This window comes from Trichosurus vulpecula, chromosome 5 (assembly GCF_011100635.1).
Source record: "Trichosurus vulpecula isolate mTriVul1 chromosome 5, mTriVul1.pri, whole genome shotgun sequence".
Taxonomy (NCBI): domain Eukaryota; kingdom Metazoa; phylum Chordata; class Mammalia; order Diprotodontia; family Phalangeridae; genus Trichosurus; species Trichosurus vulpecula.
In genome coordinates, this window is record NC_050577.1 from 118,681,929 (window position 1) to 118,703,653 (window position 21,725).

A 21,725-nucleotide genomic window follows, 5' to 3' on the forward strand; every position below is an offset into this window, starting at 1 on the left:
GTTATTAAAGGATTAATAAAAGGATTTGTTCTATAGAACTTGGACTCAGTCAAAGGGCCACATTTGAGGACCTAGAAAACCCCAAACGGGGTCACAAAGAGTCAGATACAACTGAGACAAGTCAACAACAACAGTCATGTCTCCTAAGTCTTCTCTTTTTCAAGCTAAACATCTCCAGGTCCTTCAACCAGTCTTCCTATGGTATGGTCTCAAGGCCTTCTGCCATCCTGTTCAGCTTCCTTGGGATACTCACCAACCTATCAATGTCCTTCCTAAAGTGAATTTTTCAAAAATTCCAGAAGTGGCATGGTTAGAAAAGTCCTAAGCTTAAAAGCCATGTTTCTCTATTTGGGATGATGGAGACCATTGCTTCCTACAGAATAAAAACTGTAGGGAAGAGTAGAGTGTTCAAAAAATGGATCTATCCTAAAGAGTAAGCTGGAATGCCTTATTCAAAAATATGAGTCTGCCTCTTTGGGTGTGGTCTAGCAAGGGAGGCTTGCCACAGGCCAAAAGGGGCTATTTCCAGGCAGAACCTGAGATCCCAAGGGAACTGTCCTTAACATGTAAATGCCCAAGAAGCTATGCCAAATTCGGGGATGCCAAAAAGTCCCATTCTTGGTACTTACAAAGCTTCTAAGAATTCCCTGTTGCTAAAGGTCTAATTTTCAAAAGATCCATTGCAGATAAAACTTTTCAAGATTGGAGAGGGCAGACATCTTACCTTAGAGGTTTTAGATTTTTTTTTTTGCTTTTAAGTTTCTTAAAATGTCACAGTACAATAAGAAATGACAAGCAGGATACTTTCAGAAAAACCTGGGAAGACTTACATGAACTGATACGAAGTGGAATGAGTAGAACCAGGAGCACATTGTACACAGTAGCAGCAATATTAGATGGTGATCAACTGTAAATGACTTAACTATTCTCAGCCATACAATGATATAAGACAATTCTGAAGGATTTAAAATGAAAAATGCTATCCACCTCCAGAGAAAGAACTGATGGAGTCTGAATGCAGATTGAAGTACACTTTTTAAGCTTTCTTAATTGTTCTTGGGTTTGGGTCTTCGTTTTTTTTTTGGTCTTCATTTTCTTTTGCAATTTGGCTAATATGGAAATGTTTTATACGAATGCACATGTATAATCTATATCAAATTGCTGCCCTTCTAAAGGAGTGGAGAGGGAAAGAAAGTGCTTTTGCAAGCAGCAAAATACTTAATGTAAAGTAGTGGTTTTAAAACAGAAATTAATGCAAATGCCCCCTGAGAGAAGTAATATATTAAATCTTTTATCAATAGGAAGGAGGAGGATAGGAATATAGACAACTTTCTCAAAATTTAAAAAATGAATATTAAAAATTTTTGTTTAGCCAGTGCTCTCAAGATGGCGGCTGGAAAGCAGGGACCAGCCTGAGCTTCCTGCCGAGCCCCTCCAAAAACCTATAAAAAATGGCTCTGAACCAATTCTAGAATGGCAGAACCCACAGAACAGCAGAGGGAAGCAGGGCTCCAGCCCAGGACAGCCTGGATGGTCTCTGGGTGAGGTCTATCCCACACGGAGCTGGGAGCTGGGAACGGAGTGGAGCAGAGCCCAGCCTGAGCGACTTGGACCATCCAGACCAGAAGCCGGGCGGAGGGGGCCCTAGCGCCCTGATTCAGTGAGCTGCGGCAGTTACGAGACTTCTTAACCCATAAACACCAAAGACTGCTGAGAAGGTTAGTGGGAAAAGCTGTGGGAGTGGAAGGAGTTAGCAGTTCGGCTTCCAGCCCTGGGGGCAGCGGAGGTGGGGCAGCTACGGCTGCTGCTGCTTCTGGCTCCAGGCCCACCTGGTGGGAGGAATTAAGTGGCAGATCAGAGCAGGAGTGCAACTGCCTGCTGAAGATCTAAGCCCAGTCTGGACTGGGGGTCCTTGGGGAAGGAGGAGTGTGGCTCTGACAGAGCTGGCACCTCCCCCCCCAAACGTGGAACATAGAACTCTGTAGTCTACAAGCAGTCATACCCCACTGAAAAACTCAAAGGTCAAGTTAGTTGGCTGGGATTATGGCCAGGCAGCGAAAACGCACCGAGACTCAGTCTCAGACTCTGCATTCTTTCTTTGCTGACAAAGAAGACCAAAACATACAGACAGAAGAAATTAATAAAGTCAAAGAGCCTACAACAGAAACCTCCAAGAAAAACATGAACTGGTCCCAGGCCATGGAAGAGCTCAAAAAGGATTTGGAAAAGCAAGTTAGAGAAGTAGAGGAAAAATTGGGAAGAGAAATGAGAAGGATGCGAGAAAACCATGAAAAACAAGTCAATGACTTGCTAAAGGAGACCCAAAAAAATACTGAAAAATACACTGAAGAAAACAACACCTTAAAAAATAGATTAACTCAAATGGCAAAAGAGCTCCAAAAAGCCAATGAGGAGAAGAATGCCTTGAAAGGCAGAATTAGCCAAATGGAAAAGGAGGTCCAAAAGACCACTGAAGAAAATACTACTTTAAAAATTAGATTGGAGCAAGTGGAAGCTAGTGACTTTATGAGAAACCAGGATATTATACAACAGAACCAAAGGAATGAAAAAATGGAAGACAATGTGAAATATCTCCTTGGGAAAACCACCGACCTGGAAAATAGATCCAGGAGAGATAATTTAAAAATAATTGGACTACCTGAAAGCCATGATAAAAAAAGAGCCTAGATATCATCTTTCAAGAAATTATGAAGGAGAACTGCCCTGATATTCTAGAGCCACGGGGCAAAATAGAAATTGAAAGAATCCATCGATCGCCTCCTCAAATAGATCCCAAAAAGAAATCTCCTAGGAATATTGTCGCCAAATTCCAGAGCTCCCAGATCAAGGAGAAAATACTGCAAGCAGCCAGAAAGAAACAATTTGAGTATTGTGGAAACCCAATCAGAATAACCCAGGATCTGGCAGCTTCTACATTAAGAGATCGAAGGGCTTGGAATGCGATATTCCGGAGGTCAATGGAGCTAGGATTAAAACCTCGAATCACCTACCCAGCAAAACTGAGTATCATGCTCCAAGGCAAAATATGTATTTTCAATAAAATAGAGGACTTTCAAGCTTTCTCAGTGAAAAGACCAGAACTGAATAGAAAATTTGACTTTCAAACATAAGAATCAAGAGAAGCATGAAAAGGTAATCAAGAAACAGAAATTGCAAGGGACTTACTAAAGTTGAACTGTTTTGTTTACATTCCTACATGGAAAGAGGACATGGATGATTCATGAGACCTCAGTATTAGGGTAGCTGAAGGGAATATGCATATATATATATATATATATATATATGTTTATGTATATATATAAGTGAATGTGTATGTATGTATATATCTATGTGTATATATATGTGTGACACAGGGTGAGTTGAAGATGAAGGGAAGATATCTAAAAGAAATAAAATGAAATTAAGGGATGATAGAGCATCATACTGAGAGAGGGAGATAGGGAGAGATAGAATGGGGTGGATTATCTCACATAAAGGTGGCAAGAGGAAGCAGTTCTGTGGGAGGAGGGGAGAGGGCAGGTGAGGGGGCAATGAGTGAACCTTGCGCTCATCAGATTTGGCCTGAGGAGGGAATACCATACATACTCAGTTGTGTATCTTACCCCACAGGAAAGAAGAGGGAGGAAGAAAAAAAAATAAAAGGGGGGGGATGATGGAGGGGAGGGCAGATGGGGGTGAAGGTAATCAAAAACAAACACTTTGGAAAGGGGACAGGGTCAAGGGAGAAAATTCAATAAAGCGGGATGGGTTGGGAAGGAGCAAAATGTAGTTAGTCTTTCACAACATGAGTATTATGGAAGGGTTATACATAATGATACATGTGTGGCCTAGGTTAAATTGCTCGACTTCTTAGGGAGGGTGGGTGGGAAGGGAAGAGGGGAGAGAATTTGGAACTCAAAGTTTTAAAATCAGATGTTCAAAAACAACAAAAAAAAGTTTTTGCATGCAATTAAAAAATAAGATACACAGGCAATGGGGCATAGAAATTTATCTTGCCCTACAAGAAAGGAAGGGAAAAGGACATGAGAGGGGAGGGGGGTGATAGAGGGGAGGGCTGACTGGGGAACAGGGCAACCAGAGTATACGCCATCTTGGAGTGGGGGGGGAGGGTAGAAATGGGGAGAAAATTTGTAATTCAAACTATTGTGAAAATCAATGCTGAAAACTAAATATGTCAAATAAATAAATTTAAATTAAAAAAAAATTTTTGTTTATATGTAATTGAGAAAAAAAGAAAAAACTCTGATCAAAGCACACACAAAAAAAATTGTCACAGCACAAACCCACATAGCAATTTCCCCTTCCTGTGGAATGACCTAACAAAACCACCTCAATTTGTAATACATTACAAATCAGAGAGACAGACAGAGAGAGACAGAGACAAAGAGAAAGAGAGACACAGAGAGAAGAGAGTGAGAGTGAGAGAGAGAGAGAGAGAGAGAGACAGAGACAGAGAGAATGTATGCCAGTGAGCTGTCAGTGAGGTCACAAGTGGACTTAATGGGACAAACTCACCTCCTCTGAGAGTCCTCCCAGATGAACCCAATCCCACATCTCAAAAATAAGCATCAAGATAACAGCAGCTGACAAAGAGCTTCAGGGTTTTCGGAGCTTAAAACACTTAGAAGCACTTTCCATATCTTACCTCATTTGATCATCACTCCAAAAAATACAACCCCAGTGGCCTAAAATTGGGTGACATTACATAAATATTACAGGGATTCAGAGGATATCTAATGGAGGAAAGGCCAAAAATTTCCAAAAGGAGATTTTAAAACGTGGATCTAATTCAGTCCATTTGGACATGGGCAGGGTATCTTGGAAAAGCAGGGGCTAGAACAGGGGAGTCCTAGAGTCTGAGCTCCTCAGACTAGTCTCTTCCTTGGAGAAGCAAAAACCTTTATTTAAGAGGCAATTCAATTCACTTAGCCAGATATAAGTGCCCCCTATGGTTCAAGGCATTTTGCTGGTGCCACCTACCAGTGAGGGATGTGGGGTAGGGTTAGTCTCCCTTGGACCAAGAAAGGTTAAAGTCCTAAAAATGAACCAGGACCCAACCCACCCAGCCCTTCTCCACATCTCTCATTCACAGGACCCACCCTGCTCAGAACTGCCTTCTCCATTCAGTATCTCAAATACCTATTTACTTTTCCAGTTCCCCGCTCCCCAGACTGACCCTTCCAATGCCCCATTTCAAAGGGCCTTAATCTCAGTGAGCTGATCCATTTAGAAAGTTGTCTGTATTCCTTATCCTTCTCCTTCCCCTTCCTACTGATAAAAGGTTTAATATATTACTTCTCCCAGGGGGTATTTGCATTAATTTATGTTTTAAACTACTACTTTACATAAAGTATTTTGCTGCTTACAAAAGCACTTTCCCATCCATGATCTCATTTAATCCTTCCAATACCCCTGTTCAGTAGGTAGGGCTCATACTATCTTCATCTTATAGTAAGATCAGAAAGGGAGACAACATGATCCTATGGTCTAAAGCAGTGGTTCTTAAAGAGGGGTCTGGGGACCTTTGAGGTCCCTAAGAACCTTTCCAGGGTCTGAGGAATCCAAACTATTTTCATAACAATACTAAGATATTTTAATTTTTAATATAGTGTAACCCACATAAACAAAAACTCTTTGAGGGGCCCTCAATTTTTAAGAATGTAAAGGGGTCCTGAGGCCAAAAAGTTTGAGAATCACTGGTCTGGTGGAAAGTTGTTTTTTGTTGTTCCTTCATTCTTGAAGTGGAAAATATACAACACCCACAGTCAGGAGACCATGGTGTGACAGTAATATACTATGTGTACATGACCCCTAAGGCCCTTTCTTGCCCTAGAATTCTATGACTTTATGGCTTGCTTGAAGTCACAGAACTAGTAATCGGTTGAACCCGACCCAGACTCAGATCTTGATTTGGGTTAGTGTCCTTTCCCGAATGCAAAAAAGTTCTTTCTAGAGAACCCTTAGAAAACAAAAAGCCTTTGGTGGTAATGGTGATATTTTAGGCACTACAAAGAGAGGAGGTAGTTATCTAGGCCCTCCTCCTCCTCCACACTCCCTTGGCAGTCATGCATAGAGTGCCTGACTCTAACCATTGCTTTTGATCTAAAACACTTCCTTTGTTTTTAAAAACACCTCCTCAAAACCCATAGAGGTTCATTCACACAACTCCCATGATTCACAAGTAGGAAGCAAGCAGGTTTCTGCCATAGCTAAGCGCTCAGATCACATCATCTGAAGAGCAGCTGGTCTTGTCTTTTAACCTTAAGGGCCTGCTCTGGCCACAGAGAGGGGGGTAAAAATGGTAGGAGCAGGTGCCAGAACAGAGTCTCAAGGCCTCTCCTGCTCCTGGGGTCCAGGCATTTAGCTGAGGCACTGGAATGACTCAAAGGCACTAGGATTTCCATCTTGGATATAATTTCATCCAGCTCTCTCACTTCCCAGATGAGGAAGCCAAGGCTTAAAACAAGGGAAGTCATTTGTTCAAGGTCATACAAAGTACACGATGGAGCCAGGATTCAAATGAAGGTCTTATGATCATGTCATATTGTCTTCCTTTACATCATGAAGGAGCAGATGCACACACAGGGTTATACTTTGGCAAAAACTTCTAGCTTTGGGGATGAAAGAATCCCTAACAGTATGTACCCATTCAGAACTGGGATGAAAGCTAAGAGATCTAGAATGCTGTTCTCTACTTCCCACCCTAACACCCCCACTACCTACCCATCCACCCAGTTTCTTCCATCCCTACTCATCAAGGCCCTTCTTAATTTGACTTCTGGTTCTATGTTCTTCTATTCAACCCTTTTCTAGAGTCAGTCTTATGAGAAGGTCACCCCTTCCAAAAAAAAATCCTTCCCAGGTACCTATTAGGATAGCTAAAATTCACCATTAGAGTTTCATTTCTTTAAGTTTTGAAGACTCTTTGGTGTTTCAAAGTGGCCCATTAAAACACAAATGTGTCTGAGAAAGTTTAACGCTTAAGTTCCCGTTAGTCAATTTTCAAAGGTGACAACTTAGTTAGCTGAGTCAGTAGAGCCCACCCAGGACTGGGAGACTGGAGTGAAGGCAGGTCTCCAGGAAATGAGACACAAAGAAAATTCTATTCAATTTCCAAAACAGAAACTCTGCCTTCATCCCATTTTTGCCCAGGATATGCACTACCTCCTTCCGTTACACAGGGTATCCACACCATAGAACAGGTAACAAGCCTCTTGACACTAAAGAAGAAATATTACCATCAGCCTTGCAACTGAAACACCCTCTATATGTTGTCTCCCCCTATTAGAAGGGGGGCTTCTTACAGGAGAAACTGTCTTTTTTTTTGTCTGTACTTAGCACAGTGCTTTGAACATGGTAGGCTTAATAACTAATATTAATTATTAAAATCAATGAATATTTATTAAAATTAACATTCTAAATGGAAAATTTATAATCTATTATTTTAATTATAATTTTTAATTTTATAAATTCAACATTCTAAATTATCAAGAACAATAAGAAGCTTAAATACTTTTGCATCCATTCGTTCAGTTACCTGTTTTTGGCTGTGATGTAGGATAAGATATTTTGATTGAAGAATTTCAGGATCAAGGGAATACAATTGGCAAACACCAGGTGCTGAGACACATATTCAAACTAAATCAAAAGAACCAAAGGCAGTTGTGTGTGAGTCTGGCAACTGGGCAGGCAGGATGAGCATAGGGAGAAAACACATGTAAGGATAAGGAGGGAATGCATGAATCCTTCTTATTTTCCAGTGACATCCATGGCACCAAGTTTCCATTTCCCATAATAGCACTCTACAATTCACTCAGTGCTTTCCTCACAACAACCCAGTGAGGTAAGCACTATAGATATTACTATTCCCACTTCAATGATGAGAAAAATAAAATTTAGAGAAGTAAACTGACTAGCCCAGGGTCACACAACCAGTAAGCGACAATACTCAAACCCAGGGCTTCCAACTCTGAATCTGGCTCTATAATACTACACAGACTACCTGTCTTCCCTTCAAGGCTGCAACATCTGGGGCAACTCAATTTTCTACCCTGTGCTGGAATTGTTCTCTCTAGTTTCCCAATCTGTGAAATGGGGCTATAGTTCTTCAACCCCTACTATACAACAACTGTGTAGTAAGTGGACTCCATACAAAAAGTGAAATGTGACTTAGTAACTAGATAGATCTGATAGTGAGATGCTTGCAAAAAACATCATTTAAAAAAAACCCCAGATAATTATGAAGTGATGTTTTTTCTTAATCCAAAAGGAGAGAAGGAATCCCCTTAGGAAGAGCTATCCTTCATAGCACTAAATGTCTGGCCCACAATGGCCCTACTATTCCAGAATGAGCCAGCACAGGTGCACTCAGGCCCCAGCAACTGCCAGTAACATAGAGGGAATGAAAGCAGGCACCAGAAGCAGGGGTTACTGCTCAGTGACCAGTAACCAGAGGACCAAAAGCACAACCTCAAACAGACAGAGTGAGTTGTGTGTGCTCATGATCTCAGGAGGGAGCCGGGAATGGGAAAGGTGTCAGGGATTCATTTCACTCTTCTGAAACCGGATAGACTCAGTGCCCAAAGATCTGCTGAAGGCAGAGAGGTCATCAACAAATATTTACAAAGCAACCGATATGCACCAGGCACCGTTCTAATAAATATTGGGGATGTAAAAGACAAACAGGAAATGATATAGCAGCACTCCTTGGGAGGATGGGGGGAGAGGAATAGTCATTTTCTGTTGAATGTTAAAGCTGAAAAGGACCTCAGACAACATCAAGTCCAACTTCCTTCTTCTACAGCGGAGGAAACTGAGGCCCAGAGGGGTCCAAAGTTGCACAGCTGGTTATTGGCAGAGCCAAGATTAGAATGCAGTTCTAAAAACAAATACAGTTCTCCTACTTGGTGCCCAAACTAGCAAACATTATATTGACTTACTCATCCTTCAAAATATAAACTATTTCTACAAGTTACTTCAAACCAATCGTGCTATAAGTCAAAGTTCTAAGTCTTCCCTGAAATTTAAAAACAAAAGGTGGTGTCATTGGTAAGCTCCCCCTACCCTGGCCTCAAGCTGGGGACAGAGCAGGAGTAAGCTCAGTCATAGACTCTCAAGAGTGGGGTAGGTACCTCAAGGGCCATACTACTTGAAAACAAATTCTAACCCAGGTATGCCTAATAAACGGTCATCTGGTCTGTTACTGAAGACTTCCAGTGAAGGAAACCCACTTCCTCCCTAGGCAGCCTACCCACTTTTAGACATCCCTAATTTTTAGAAGTTCTTTCTTCCTTATATTAAACCAAAATGTGCTTCTCTGAAGCTTTCACCCACTCCTCCTAGTTTTGCCTTCCACTCTAAGCAGAGAAAGTCTAATTCTTCTTTCTTTCTTGTGTTTAATTTGAAGGCAATCAGGGTTAAGTGACTTGCCCAGGGCTAATAACACAGCTAATAAATGTTGGAGTTGAACTCAGGCTGTCCTGACTCTAGGGCCAGTGCTCTATCCACTGTGTCACTTAGCTGCCCCTAATTCTTCTTTCACATGATAGCCCTTTAAAATACTTGAAGACAGTTGTCAGGTTCTCTTCTCCCTCCCCTCCTCTCCCAGCCCTCTCTTCTCCAGGCTAAACAACTCAAATTCCTTCCTTTGATCCTTCTCAGACATCCTTCCATCCCCTCACCATCCTCTGGAAGTTCCATAGCTGATCAGCATCCTTCCTAAAATGTGGTACCCAGAACCCATCATCCAGATGGAGACCAATGAGGGCAGAGTATAGCAGGATGGTCACCTCCCTGGCCCTGGGCAGCAGAAGATGCAACTTAAACTTAATGGGAAGGGAATGGGTTGCTATGATTCCTGCTACGAGCAATTCCTCCCCTCTCTAGAGTCACCACCAAAGAGAGGGTGGTGACCACAGCAGCTTAGGTCTTCTGGTCTCTGCTCTGCTGTGTTGTTTTCCACCACATCTCTCTTCTATGGAGATTTTTATTGCTGGGCTTGGTGGCTCACTGGGCTTGCCATCCACCCTGAATTTATCAAGATACAAAGAGATGCCCTACTGGAGTCACTGCCTGTCCAGTTACCAATTCATTCATACTCCCAACCATGCAATAATTGTAGCTCACACAGACATAACATGTGAAGGTTTCTGGTCATGTCACCCTGCCTGGCTCCCCTCCAATTCAATAAACGTCAGTGACTCCCTATTACCTCCTCCAAGATCAAATATAAAATCCTATTTGGCTTCTAAATCCCTTCATAACCTGGCTCCTCCCTCCTCCCTTCCCAGTTTTCTTACGCATACACCCCTCAATGTACTCTACAATCCAGTAACACCGGCCCCCTTGCTGTTCCTTACATAGACACCCCCAACTCGGTGTTTTCCCTGATTGTCTCCGATGCCAGGAAAGCTTTCCTGCCTCATCTCCACTTCGTGCTTCCCTGGTTTCCTCCAGATCTCAGCTGAGATCCCCCTTTTGCAAGCAGCCTTTCCTGCTCCCTCCTAAGCCTAGTGGAGTAGTTTCTATTTGGCCCCATCTATATCTCAGCTGGTTTCTGCATCGTTGTTTGCATTTGTCTACCTCATTGGACTTTGAACTCCTTGAGAACAAAGGTTCTATTTGTCTTTCTTTGTATCCTCAAGGCTTAGCACAGAGAAGGCACTTACCAAATAGCTTGTTGACTGACTGGCTGTCTAGACTGTGCTTTCCTCTCAACCACCTGGAGGTAGGCCTTGAAAATATTATTATCTCTATTTCATAGATAAGGAAGCTAAGGCCCAGGGGAGTTTGTTTTGAGAGAAGCAGCTGGTGGAAAAATGGATAGAGCGCTGGGTCTGGAGTCAGGAAGACCTGAGTTCAAATTTGACTTCAGATATTTCCTAGCTATGTGATTCTGGGCAAGTCACTTAACCTCTGCCTCACTTTCTTCAAGTGTAAAATGGGAATTAAAAACTACCTTTCAGGGTGGTTGTGAGGATTAAATGAGATATCTGTAAAAGGTCCTTAGCTCTGTGTCTGGAACACAGTAGATGTTTAATAAATCCTTGTTTCCTTCCTCTCTTCCCATTCATTCAGGGTAACAAAGCTAGGAAATGTCAGCCCCTGGATTCAAACTTAAGTTATCCGATTTTAGAACAAGTGTTCTTTCCTTTACGCTTTGTTGCTGTTCCACTGTTTTAGTCATGTCCTACTTCTCATGACCCCATTTTGCGGTTCTTTTATACTTGGCTTCCCCTTGTACACAAGCACACCAAGCATCCTCTGCCTGCTTTCTCTAAGAGTCACAACCACCTCCTCCCCGTACCGTGAAAAGCAAATAGAACACTGGACTCAGTCAGAAGGATCTGGATTTGAATCCTGCCTCAGACACGTGACCTTGGGCAAACCACTAATTCTCTCTTTGAGCCTCAGGTTTCTCTGCTATAGGATGAAGATAATAGCAAGACCTACCTCCGAGGGTTATTGGGAGGCTCAAACGTACAGAATAAACTGCTTTGTAAACCTTGGAAGTTCAATAAAATGTCAGCCACCACGATCATCATTATCACTCTTCTGGCCAAAAGCTGAAGAAGACTCAGTTAACCCAGGACTTCCCAACACCCTGAATATCTCTTCAGGGTACATCAAGGGGTCAGGATACCCTGTGGGAAACAGGAGTCTAGGGGGATGAAGTCAAACCCAACACACACACAGTCAAACACCCCACCCCCGTCTCCTCTGCAGTCTTAGATCTCTTCCCCTACCAGCCACAGTTTTGTTCTAATATCCCAAAGGAAAAAGGGACCTGATTTCCCAGTTTATCAGGCAAGATCCTAATGCAGGCCCAGGAAGGCTTGTTTCCTCTAAGAGAAATCATTTCTAGTTCCCTTCTTTTCACTCATATAGCCACCACCCCAGTTCGGGCCTCATTACCTCTTGCCTGGACAATCGCAATAGCTTATTTAAATGGTCTTCCTGCCTGAAGTCTCTCCCCACTTGAATCTATCCTTCTACAGAATCACCAAAGTGCTATTCCTAAGGTACAGGGCTGGCTACATTCCACACATCCACCTGCCCCCAACTCAAGAAACTTCAGTGATTCCCAATTACCTGTAGGATCAAATAAAAACTATTCTGGAATCTGCAGCTCCTTTACAACCTAGCCCCTAACTTCCTTTCCAGGCTTTTGACACCCTCCTCTCCACAAACATTACAATCCAGCCATAATGGCCAGTGGACTACTCCTTATACGTGACTCACTATATCCCATGCTTAGAACACTCTTCCTCTTAACCTCATAGAATTCCTGGTTTCTTTTAAGCCTCATCTCAAGTACACCATCCTCCAGGGGGCCTCTCCCCTACGTTTCCAGCTGCTATTGCCTTCTCCTTTAAGGCCACCTTTCTTAGCTCTGTATTTATCTTGTATGAATAGATTTACATATGTTATTTCCTTCCCTAAAATGTAAATTCCCAAGGACATAAATCATTTTGGTTTTTGTTTGTAACTCTTAGCATAGTACCTGACACACAGTAAGCACTCAATAAATGCTCTTTATGACTTGTTAATTGACTGATTAAGGGATGGATAAGCTGGGTGAGGGCAGGAAAGGAAGTAAACCAACTTGGTTTGACTGAGTATCTTTATGACAGTTCTTGTCATGGCCTCTCTGAGAGGAAGAGGCCTACGAAATTGAAAACCCTACTTTATTTTGTATTAATTTAATAAGGCTTAGTCAATTTATTATGATCAATGCCCTATGCATTGGTTGGTCTCCTCATTATATGGGTTTGAGCTCTCCTAAGCCTGTAACTTCAGTTGCCTATTGTGGAATTTAAAAATTGATATTCCTTAATGAATAATTGAGAATTTAATCAGAATCAATGTTTGTGAATCAAATTCAGAATTGATTGTATAGGTCCTATTAGTAAAATTTCTTAGAATTGAACTTCGCTATTCCTATAGACTAAAGTCCAACTATAAAAATTCTAATCTGTGAGCCTGGGCTGACCGTGGGGGAAGAGGAATCCATCTGGCGATAAGATGTTTGCCCACCATGAGACTTTACAGAGAATGTTAGTTATGGGATGTTGATCCACCTGGTGAGGAACTGATATAAGCAGCACCAACCAATCAGGAGTAAAATATGTCTCTATAGTCACTGTGTAGATGCTGTAAAAGAGTTGCTCTGTCAGATGTATCCTTGACTACTGAGGAGCCTTGGATCTGATTTATTAATGTTTGCTCACTGTACTAATAAATTGATCATGCTCAAAAGGTTGTGCCTCAGTTTCTCTTTATGGCAGCTTTTTATTGCTACAGGCCTCTCCCAAGGTGGGGCTGGGGGCTCTCAGCTGCTCACCTGGTAGATGTGGTTGAGTTTGAAGTGCTTCAGCAGCAGAAGCAGCACCGCAGAGATGCTCTTTACAATGATCTCTTTGTGTCTGTTCACATCAATGCCCAGCTTCATGCTCTGCAGCACGGTGATGCTGGAATGGAAGAGAAGAAAAGGGAAGAGGGTGAAAAGGAGGAAGAACACAGGGAGGCAGCATCCTGGACCTGGAGCCACAAGTCTGGGCTTTCAGTTCTGGTTCAACCAATCACTAGCTGGGTAGCCCTGGATACATCAGACAACCTCTTTGAGCCTCAGATTCTTTATCTGTAAAATGGGATAATAATACTCGTATTGTCCACAACTCACAGAGTGATTGTGAGAAAAGTACTTTGTAAACCATAAAGTACCATAGAACCATGAGTGATTATTAAAATGACATGGAGCAGTGGGAGCCAGTTAGTGAGTCTTAAGGACTCAGGAATTTGAATCAAGGAAGTCAAGGTGCTCAGGAAAAGCCAACTCCATGCTATGGAATAATAAAAAATATTAACCCACATTAATATAGTACTTTTAGATTTCCAAGTGATTTCCTTACAATTGCCCTTCAGGGCTGAGTTAGGCTAGTATTATTCCCGTTTTACAGATGGGGAAACTCTGGTCCAGAGGTAAGGTAATAAGAATTGCCCATCCACCTGCAGCTAGTAAAAGTTGGAGTTAGGATTTGAACCCAGGTCTCCTGACTCCCAATTCTGGTGAAAGGTCCTGTGAAATAAAACACATGCTCTTGTTACCTTCATTACTGGCTATTTAAGAAAATTGTAGGACACTCCCTATCCAGGCCCAAGGAAGGAGCTGGAGTAAATGTCTAGCTTGATCTCAACGTACAAACATACGTAAAACAAGGCTCTATATTCCTGCTTTCATGGCAAACAATGTGCATTGACCCTTTTCCCCTGAGGATGAGCTGGGTACTGTGGGACTCTCTCGAGGGCCCAGGTTACCTTTGGGGTATAGAAGGTGGCTCAGATCTTTGTTTTGGGCCTTCTCCCTTGGGCAGTGTTAATAATGGGTTTGGGGACAAAGCCAAACAGTGGGGCTGTGTGCCAGGGATAGATTCCAGCAATATGATACATGGAGTGTGGCATTGTGGGGCAGAAAGCCTGGGTTCTGATTTCAGTTCTGCCTCTTACTACATAGGACTTTTGGAAACCCATTTAACCTCCTTGGGCTTCAGTTGCTTTGTCTAGGATGAGGATCACCCCTTCAGCTCCAGTCACTAAGTCTCTGGCTCTTAGTTTTTATATATTAAGGTCCCTCTCAGCTCTAAATCTATGAGCTACCCTGCCTGGGTTAAAGAAGAGTATACTTGGGTGGGGTCAGTCAAACCAGCTGATATTTATTCTGCTGTGTCTATCAGCAAAGGGCCAGATAAGTCTCAGAACAGGGCAGCAGTTGGGTTGCAGAGGCCTGGTGTCCCTCAGTGCCAGGCCATGCTGTCAATCCTGGAACAAGTAGTCAGGGGCCTGAGGGGAAGGTCTGTATTCCCCGGGTGGCTATGTGCATGCCCTGTGCTGTTCCAGGACTTGGACAGAGTTCTTCAACAGAGGATGGGAGTGATGATGACAGGTGCAACAGATGCAGCCCAGAACTGCCCAATCCCTTATCCCTGGAGAGAGGGGCCTGTCAGGATATGTAGCCTGCACTGCAGTGCTGTCCAAAAGGAGGGCAGCACCTGGGAGGGGGACAGCATCCTGGGAAGCCAGGCCATCCACCAGAGCCTGGGGTTCTGAACCAGAACCCAGCTGAGTAGAGTCATGTCATGTACCATGCAAGGCATGACAAGGCCAGATGAGCTGAAAGACCTCAGGCCTCTGACCAAAGCATGACCAATCATAACTTCAAAAGGGTGAGGATGAAGCGTCCCCTACCAAAGTGATGGGGAGGAAGGGAGAGAGGGAGAGGGTTAGGCTTAGAGAGGGAGAGAGAGTGTCTGTTGGTGACTGTTATGTACACAAGAAAAAAAATTTGTTTTTTAAAGACCAGACAGGATTAGGGGGCAGGGCTCTTTCCATTCATTTATTCATTCTATATTTATTAAGTGTCCAAGGCAGGGTTTCTTAACTTTTTCTGTGTTGTGAACCCTTTTGGCAGTCTGGTTAAGGTCTATGGACCCCATCTCAGAATACTATTTTTAAAAGTATAAAATAAAACACATAAGATTGTAAAGGAAACCAATTATACTGAAATGCAATTGTCAAAAAAAATTTTTTAAAGAGAATTCGTGGATCTAAGGTGAAGAATTCCTCTTGTAGGGAAGATTTAGCCAAGACAATTCCTGCACTAATGAGCCTTATAGCCTTACAAGGGGACAAGATACAAATAAAAATATCTTTGAGACATGACAATTCTTAAGTGGACCAGATTGCATTGACCAATATTGGTCCCATAAAACAAACTCCTGGTGGGCTGGAACTGGTTGTTGCTGTTGTTGGTCACCATATCCCTGGTACTAGCACCATACCTGGCACCTGGAAGCAGCTTAATACATATTTGTCGATTGATGATAAGACAGACTTCCATCCTGTCAATCTAGAGGCAGAAAGACAACTCCAGGAATGAAGTAGTGCCCAGATGTGCTTATTTTGTTAGTCTTGCTTAAGTGTTTTTCTTTCTTACAAGGGATCAGTGGTGGAGGGCAGAGCTTGGGAAATTAATGTTAAAAAAAAAAAGAATGTTCAAGAGTTATAGAACAAAGCATTAGGTAAGATCTGAGAGGCAAGCCCATTATCACAGAAAGGGACTGGGAGGCAGCAAGGCTTTCTGGAAAAACTGACATTTGACTAGAATCCTAAAGGTTAGGTAGGAATTGGGGCAGCTAGGTGGCGCAGTGAGTAGAGCAGGGGGACCTGAGTTCAAATCCAACCTCAGACACTAACTGTGTGACCTTGGGCAAGTCACTTAACCCCAATTGCCCTGCCTTCCCCCCTCCAAAAAAAGAAATGGAGCGGACAGTGAAGGGGAAGGGACATGGGTTAGTAAATTATTTTAGTGGAGAAGGGGACATAAAGGGACAAAGAAACCCCCAAGGAAAGCCCATTCATGGGCCTGGGATCAACCCTACAAGCTTTTGAGTCCTGTCTCATGCTATTCCCCTTTCAAGTAGGCCATACCCCATTCCTGAATCACCAAGCATTTACTCTGTGCCAGATACCATGCCAAGCACCATCTATACACAGCCCCTGCCCTCAAGGAGTCGACAGTCTAACAAGGAAAAATATGTAAATAACTAGGTATGTATAAAATATATGCAGTTGCTTTCCTTTGTGCCTTTGCTTAAATTGCTCTTAAACTAGGAATTCTCTACGTTTAATATGAATGTGTATGTAGAGCCTATATCAGATCGCACACCGTCTTGGTGAGGGAGGTGGGAAGGGAGGAGGGGAAAATTGAAAACTCAAAATCTTATGGAAGTGAATGGTAAAAACTAAAAATACATTTGAAAAAACAAAACTAGGAATTCTCTCCCTTCTAATCACTGCCATTAAAATCCTTTCCATCTCCAAGACCCAGTTCAGAAAATACTTTCTCCATGAAACTTTCCCTGATACCCCCAGCCAAAAATAGGTTCTCCTCCTCTGGATTTATCATAATCTCCTTTTCTACCACACTGTGGTATAATGGGAAGAGTATATAATGGATATGGGCTCAAGAGATCAGAGGCCCTTTCATTGTCTAGAAGTACACCTGGGAGTCACTTAATTTCTCTGAGTCTCAGTTTCCCTATTTGTCAAGTGTTCACAAATATGAGTGCAATTTCATCCAAGATTGTTGTAAGGAAATCATTCTATAAAGGCCTATTGTTGCTATTATGTCACTGCTTGAAAGTTCCACCTTCCCTATGACATCGTTCCTGATCCTGTTGCCCCATAAATTTACCTTGTACCTACTTATTTATGTACCCAAGGTTTCTCCTGATAGACTATAGCCTCCTTGAGGGTAAAGATTATTTCAGAATTTCATCTTTGTGTCCCTAGCACCTATTGGGTGCCTGGAGTGTAGTAAAACAAGGCTTGTTTATTGTTATAATCATATTCTAAATTGTGTTATAGGTTACTGGTAACAAAAGTGAGAGGGGTTATTATCATATTTAGGTTATTTGTATCGACGCTATGAGAAGTTATTATATTTACGGACTATTTGTATCAACAGTGCAAGAGATTATTATATTTATGGGCTATTTGTATCAATGCTATGAGAAGTTATTACATTTATGGGCAGTTTGTATCAACAGTGCGAGAGGTTATTAGTATATTCAGGTTATTTGCACCAACATTACAAGAGATTATTATATTTATAGGCTATTTGTATCAACAGTGTGAGAGGTCATTGTTATACTTATAGGTTATTAGTATAGACACTGAGAAGCTGCCATATTTATAGGTTATTTATCTCAACAGCCCAAATCAACCAAGAAAGCTAAGCCAATCTTGTTGCTTAGTCGTTTTTCAGTTATGTCCAACTCTTCATGACCCCTTTTGGGGTTTGCTTGGCAAAGATACTGGAGTGGTTTACTGGAGAGCCATTTCCTTCTTCAGCTCCTTTTACAGATGAGGAAACTGAGGCAAACCCAGTTAAGTGACACAGCTAGTAAATATCTGAGGTAGGATTTGAACTCATGAAGATGAGTCTCCCTTACTCCAGGCCTGGCACACTATCCACTGAGCCACCTAGATGCCTGGTAAGCCAACCTTGGATATATATTAAGAGAGGCACAGAGTTCAGGAAAGGAAGTGATTATCCCTCTGCACTCTGCCCTCGTTAGATCACATCTGGAGTTTTACATTCTGTCATAGGCATAACATTTTGGGAAGGACACTGATAAGCTAGGGTGTCCAGAGGATAGAATCCAGGATAGTGAAGGGCCTTGAGTTCATGTCATATGAAGATCTACTGTAGGAATGAAGGTTACCTAGCCTAGAGAAGAAAAGACTCAGGGGAACATGGCAGCCATCTTCAAGCATCTGACTAACCGTCTATCACGTGGAAAAGGAATCACATTCGTTCCCTTTGGCAAAATCAGGGGCAAATGATGGAAGTTCTAAGGAGGCAAATTTATGCTTGAGGTGAGGGAAAACTTCCTGCCAATTAAAGCTGCCTAAAAGCAGAATGTGCTGTCTGAGGAGAGTGGCTTCTCCTTCACTTGAGCTCTTTAAGCAAAGGCTGCATGACTTGTTACATAATGTTGATGTTCAGTCATTTTCATCGTGTCCGACTCTTCGTGGCCCCATCTGGGGTTTTCTTGGGAATGTTTTAGAGTGGTTTGCCATTTCCTTCTCCAGCTCATTTTACAGATGAGGAAATTGAGGCAAAGAGGGTTAAGTGATTTGCCCAAGGTCTTATAGCTATTAAGTGTCTAAAGCCAGTTTGCACTCTGGTCTTTCCTATCTCCAGGCCAGGTGCTCTATCCACTGTGCCACCTAGATTAGTGAACTGCCTGAGCCCCAGGTAGATAAAAATGACTTGCCCAGGATCAGATAGATGGACAGTATGTGTCAGAGGTAGGCCATGAACTCAGATCTTCCTGACTCCAAGATCATTCTTCTGTACTTTACACTACCACTGCTTATTACCTTGCACATAGTAGGGGCAATACATGTTTGCTGTTCTCAAAAAAACAGCTTATACAAATGCCAAGCCCAAGGAGAACACTCACGGCATCTCCTCGGGCAAGACGTCTGCCAGGATGTTGATTGAATCCGTCTTGGCCTTGGAAGTTGGGGCTGCAGCCAAGAGAATCTTCAGCAGAGCAATCTGTGAATGGAGAAGACAAAGTTCCCTATTCCCCACCCCCACAGATGCCAAGCTGGAAGAGACCCAAGGCAGTTCCCTTTCTCTCCATCTCACTCAAGCAGAGACTTTGAGCAGTTTTCAGTTTCTTAATAGCATTTTGCATTTGGAGGGGGTTCCCTCGGTATTCTCATGGTATAGGGGAGATAGCACAGGACTGGAAGGCAGGAGGCCTCAATACCAAAGTCTTTGTCCCAGTGCTTAGCAACTGTGTGACTGAAGGGCAGTCATTTGATTTCTCTGAACGTCAGTTTCTGGGATAGCGAATAAGTTGAGGATGCTTGTCAAGGCTTGAAGCATTATGGAATTGTCACTTCCTATTTTTATTCCTCTTCTGTCTTAAAAAGGAGAGAGAGAGAAGGGAACGGGCATTTATTAAGTGCCTAATGTGTGCCAGGCACTGTGCTAAGCACTTTATAGATACTATCTTACATGTTCTGAAGAACTAACATCTTTGGAAGGGGGAGAGCTTGCCTAAGGTAATAACTAAATTGGGAATTGGGATAATGGATAGTCAACGATAAGAGCTAGCATTTACATAACACTGTAAGGTTTGCATAGTATTTCCTTTGATCCTCTAAACACCCTGTGAGTGGGCACTATGACTATTCCCATTTTACAGGTGAGGAAGCTGAGGCAGACAGAGGTTCAGTGACTCGCTGAGGGTCAAACAGCTAGTCAGCATCTCAGGCAGGATTTTGACTCAGGTCTTCCTGCCTCCAAAATCCGGCGCTGTATCCACTAAGCCACCCAGCTGCTTCCAAGATTCATATCCTTAAAGAATGTTCTTGCCAAGATGAAGGAAAGGAGATTTGAGGGAGTCAGGAAGAAATCACAGGAATAAGATGGGTAGAGAAAATAGCCCCCAAAGCCCTGCTTCCATCTATCCTCTTTCTTCCTCTGAATTAGGACCAGCTACGTCACCCTGCTGAAGAGTCCCAGGGGGTCTAGGGCTTTCTCTAGGCTCCATTGTTGTTCTTTGACAAAGGATACTGGAGCGCTTCCATGTGCTAAGTGAGCTAGTGGTCTTTCTGAACTCCATTGCATGAATTTGGAAAGGCTTCTCAGAGTCAGAAGAACTGAATCTGAGTTATGTTCCCCCAACTAGCTGTAAGGCCTTGGACAAAGCCTTCTTGGGCCTCAGTTTCCTCATCTGTAAAGTAAACAAGTTGAACTAAATGATGCCTAAGGTCCCTGCCAGCTCAGACAGTTTGGACTTTTATGAATCTGAAACATTAGAAAGGGACTAGGCTGCCTCAGCTGGGTAAAATGTACCCATAGCTCTCTTCCACCCAAAGAGGCCTAAGGGATTTATCCCGCTCCCCCTCTTAACAGAGTACCAGAGCAAGCCTGCACAACCCTCAGGCTGCAGGTTGCACAGGCCTGCGTTACAGTAACGAATCCAGATTATAGTAGCGCACATAACTGTGAATCAACTCCACTGTTCAGGGAGGCCTTTGGAACTCGGTGGTATATTTCTGGAAGGTCCTAAATGAGAAATCGGCCCTGAATGGTTCCTGCGCCTCCTTCCCAGAGCAGAGGAGTGAAGGCAGGGCCTGAGTGAGGGGGACATTGCTCAACCTACCATGTACTGTGGGAGATTATACAGCATGGCCTGGTAAAGGATTTCACATGGGGTCTGCTGCACCTCCTCTTCTCCCTGTGCCAGGAAGCAGAAAGATTATTCAGCATATCTAGACCACTCACTTTCCATTTGCCTGGGGCTTCTTCCTGACTAATTCAGGAGAGGCAGCGTGGCTTCTTGCTAGGAGAGCATTGAATTGGGAGGCAGAGAAGAAATGTACATTCAGATCACAGCTGTCTCTAATGAGCTATGTCACCCTAGGCCCCTTAAGCTCTCTGGGCCTCATTTTTCAAATCTGTAAAATGAAGAGATTTCTAGGATTCTTCATAGCACCAATGTTGCTTGGCTCTATTCCTCCCATCCCCCTGGCTGGTGGCCCAGAATTCTTCTCACTGTTTTCCAGGTGGGGAGAACAATGCAGCATCCCTATGCTGAAGCCCAGGAGGATTAGAGCCAGGGACCGAGGAGTTAGTCTGCCAAGGCTCCTGCCAAGACTTCATTAGACACAGGGAGGGATGTGCCATGGGCTGGATATACCTGGAGGCTCAGCACAGAGCCCCAGGCAAGACCATGACACACAGTGATGAGGACAGAACCCCCAAAGCTCTCTTAACATTGTCAGAGCTGAAGGGAGGGGAGGCTGGGGAACAGGAAGAGAAGGATTTGGCTGAAGGAAAAGGGAAAACTGAAGGAGGAGGAGGGGGAAGAGGGAGGAGAAGAGAGAAGGGGGAAGAGGAAGAGGAGGAAGAAAAGGAGGAGGAGAAGGAGGAAGAAGAGGAGGAAGAGGAGAGGGAAGAAGAGGAAGAGGAGGAAGAAAAGGAGGAGGGGAGAAAGAGGGAAAGGGAGGAGGAGGAGGGGGAAGAGGAGGAAAAGGAGCAAGAAGAGGAGGAGGACAAGGATGAGGAGAAAAAAAGAGGAGGAAAAAGAGGAAGAGGAGGAGGAGAGAAAAGGAATATG

At 43.2% G+C, this 21,725-nt stretch overlaps 1 protein-coding gene across 1 annotated transcript in view; it reads right to left on the reverse strand.

Moving 5' to 3' along the window:
• STRIP2 (striatin interacting protein 2) overlaps nucleotides 1-21,725 on the reverse strand; it is an 81,102-nt gene that overhangs the window by 30,646 nt on the left and 28,731 nt on the right. The window contains exons 14-17 of the mRNA XM_036761874.1: nucleotides 20,769-20,843; nucleotides 19,050-19,147; nucleotides 13,364-13,490; nucleotides 7,559-7,659 (exon numbers count right to left, since the gene is read on the reverse strand). Coding sequence (XP_036617769.1) covers nucleotides 7,559-7,659; nucleotides 13,364-13,490; nucleotides 19,050-19,147; nucleotides 20,769-20,843 — 401 coding nt within the window. The remainder of the gene's footprint in view (nucleotides 1-7,558; nucleotides 7,660-13,363; nucleotides 13,491-19,049; nucleotides 19,148-20,768; nucleotides 20,844-21,725) is intronic.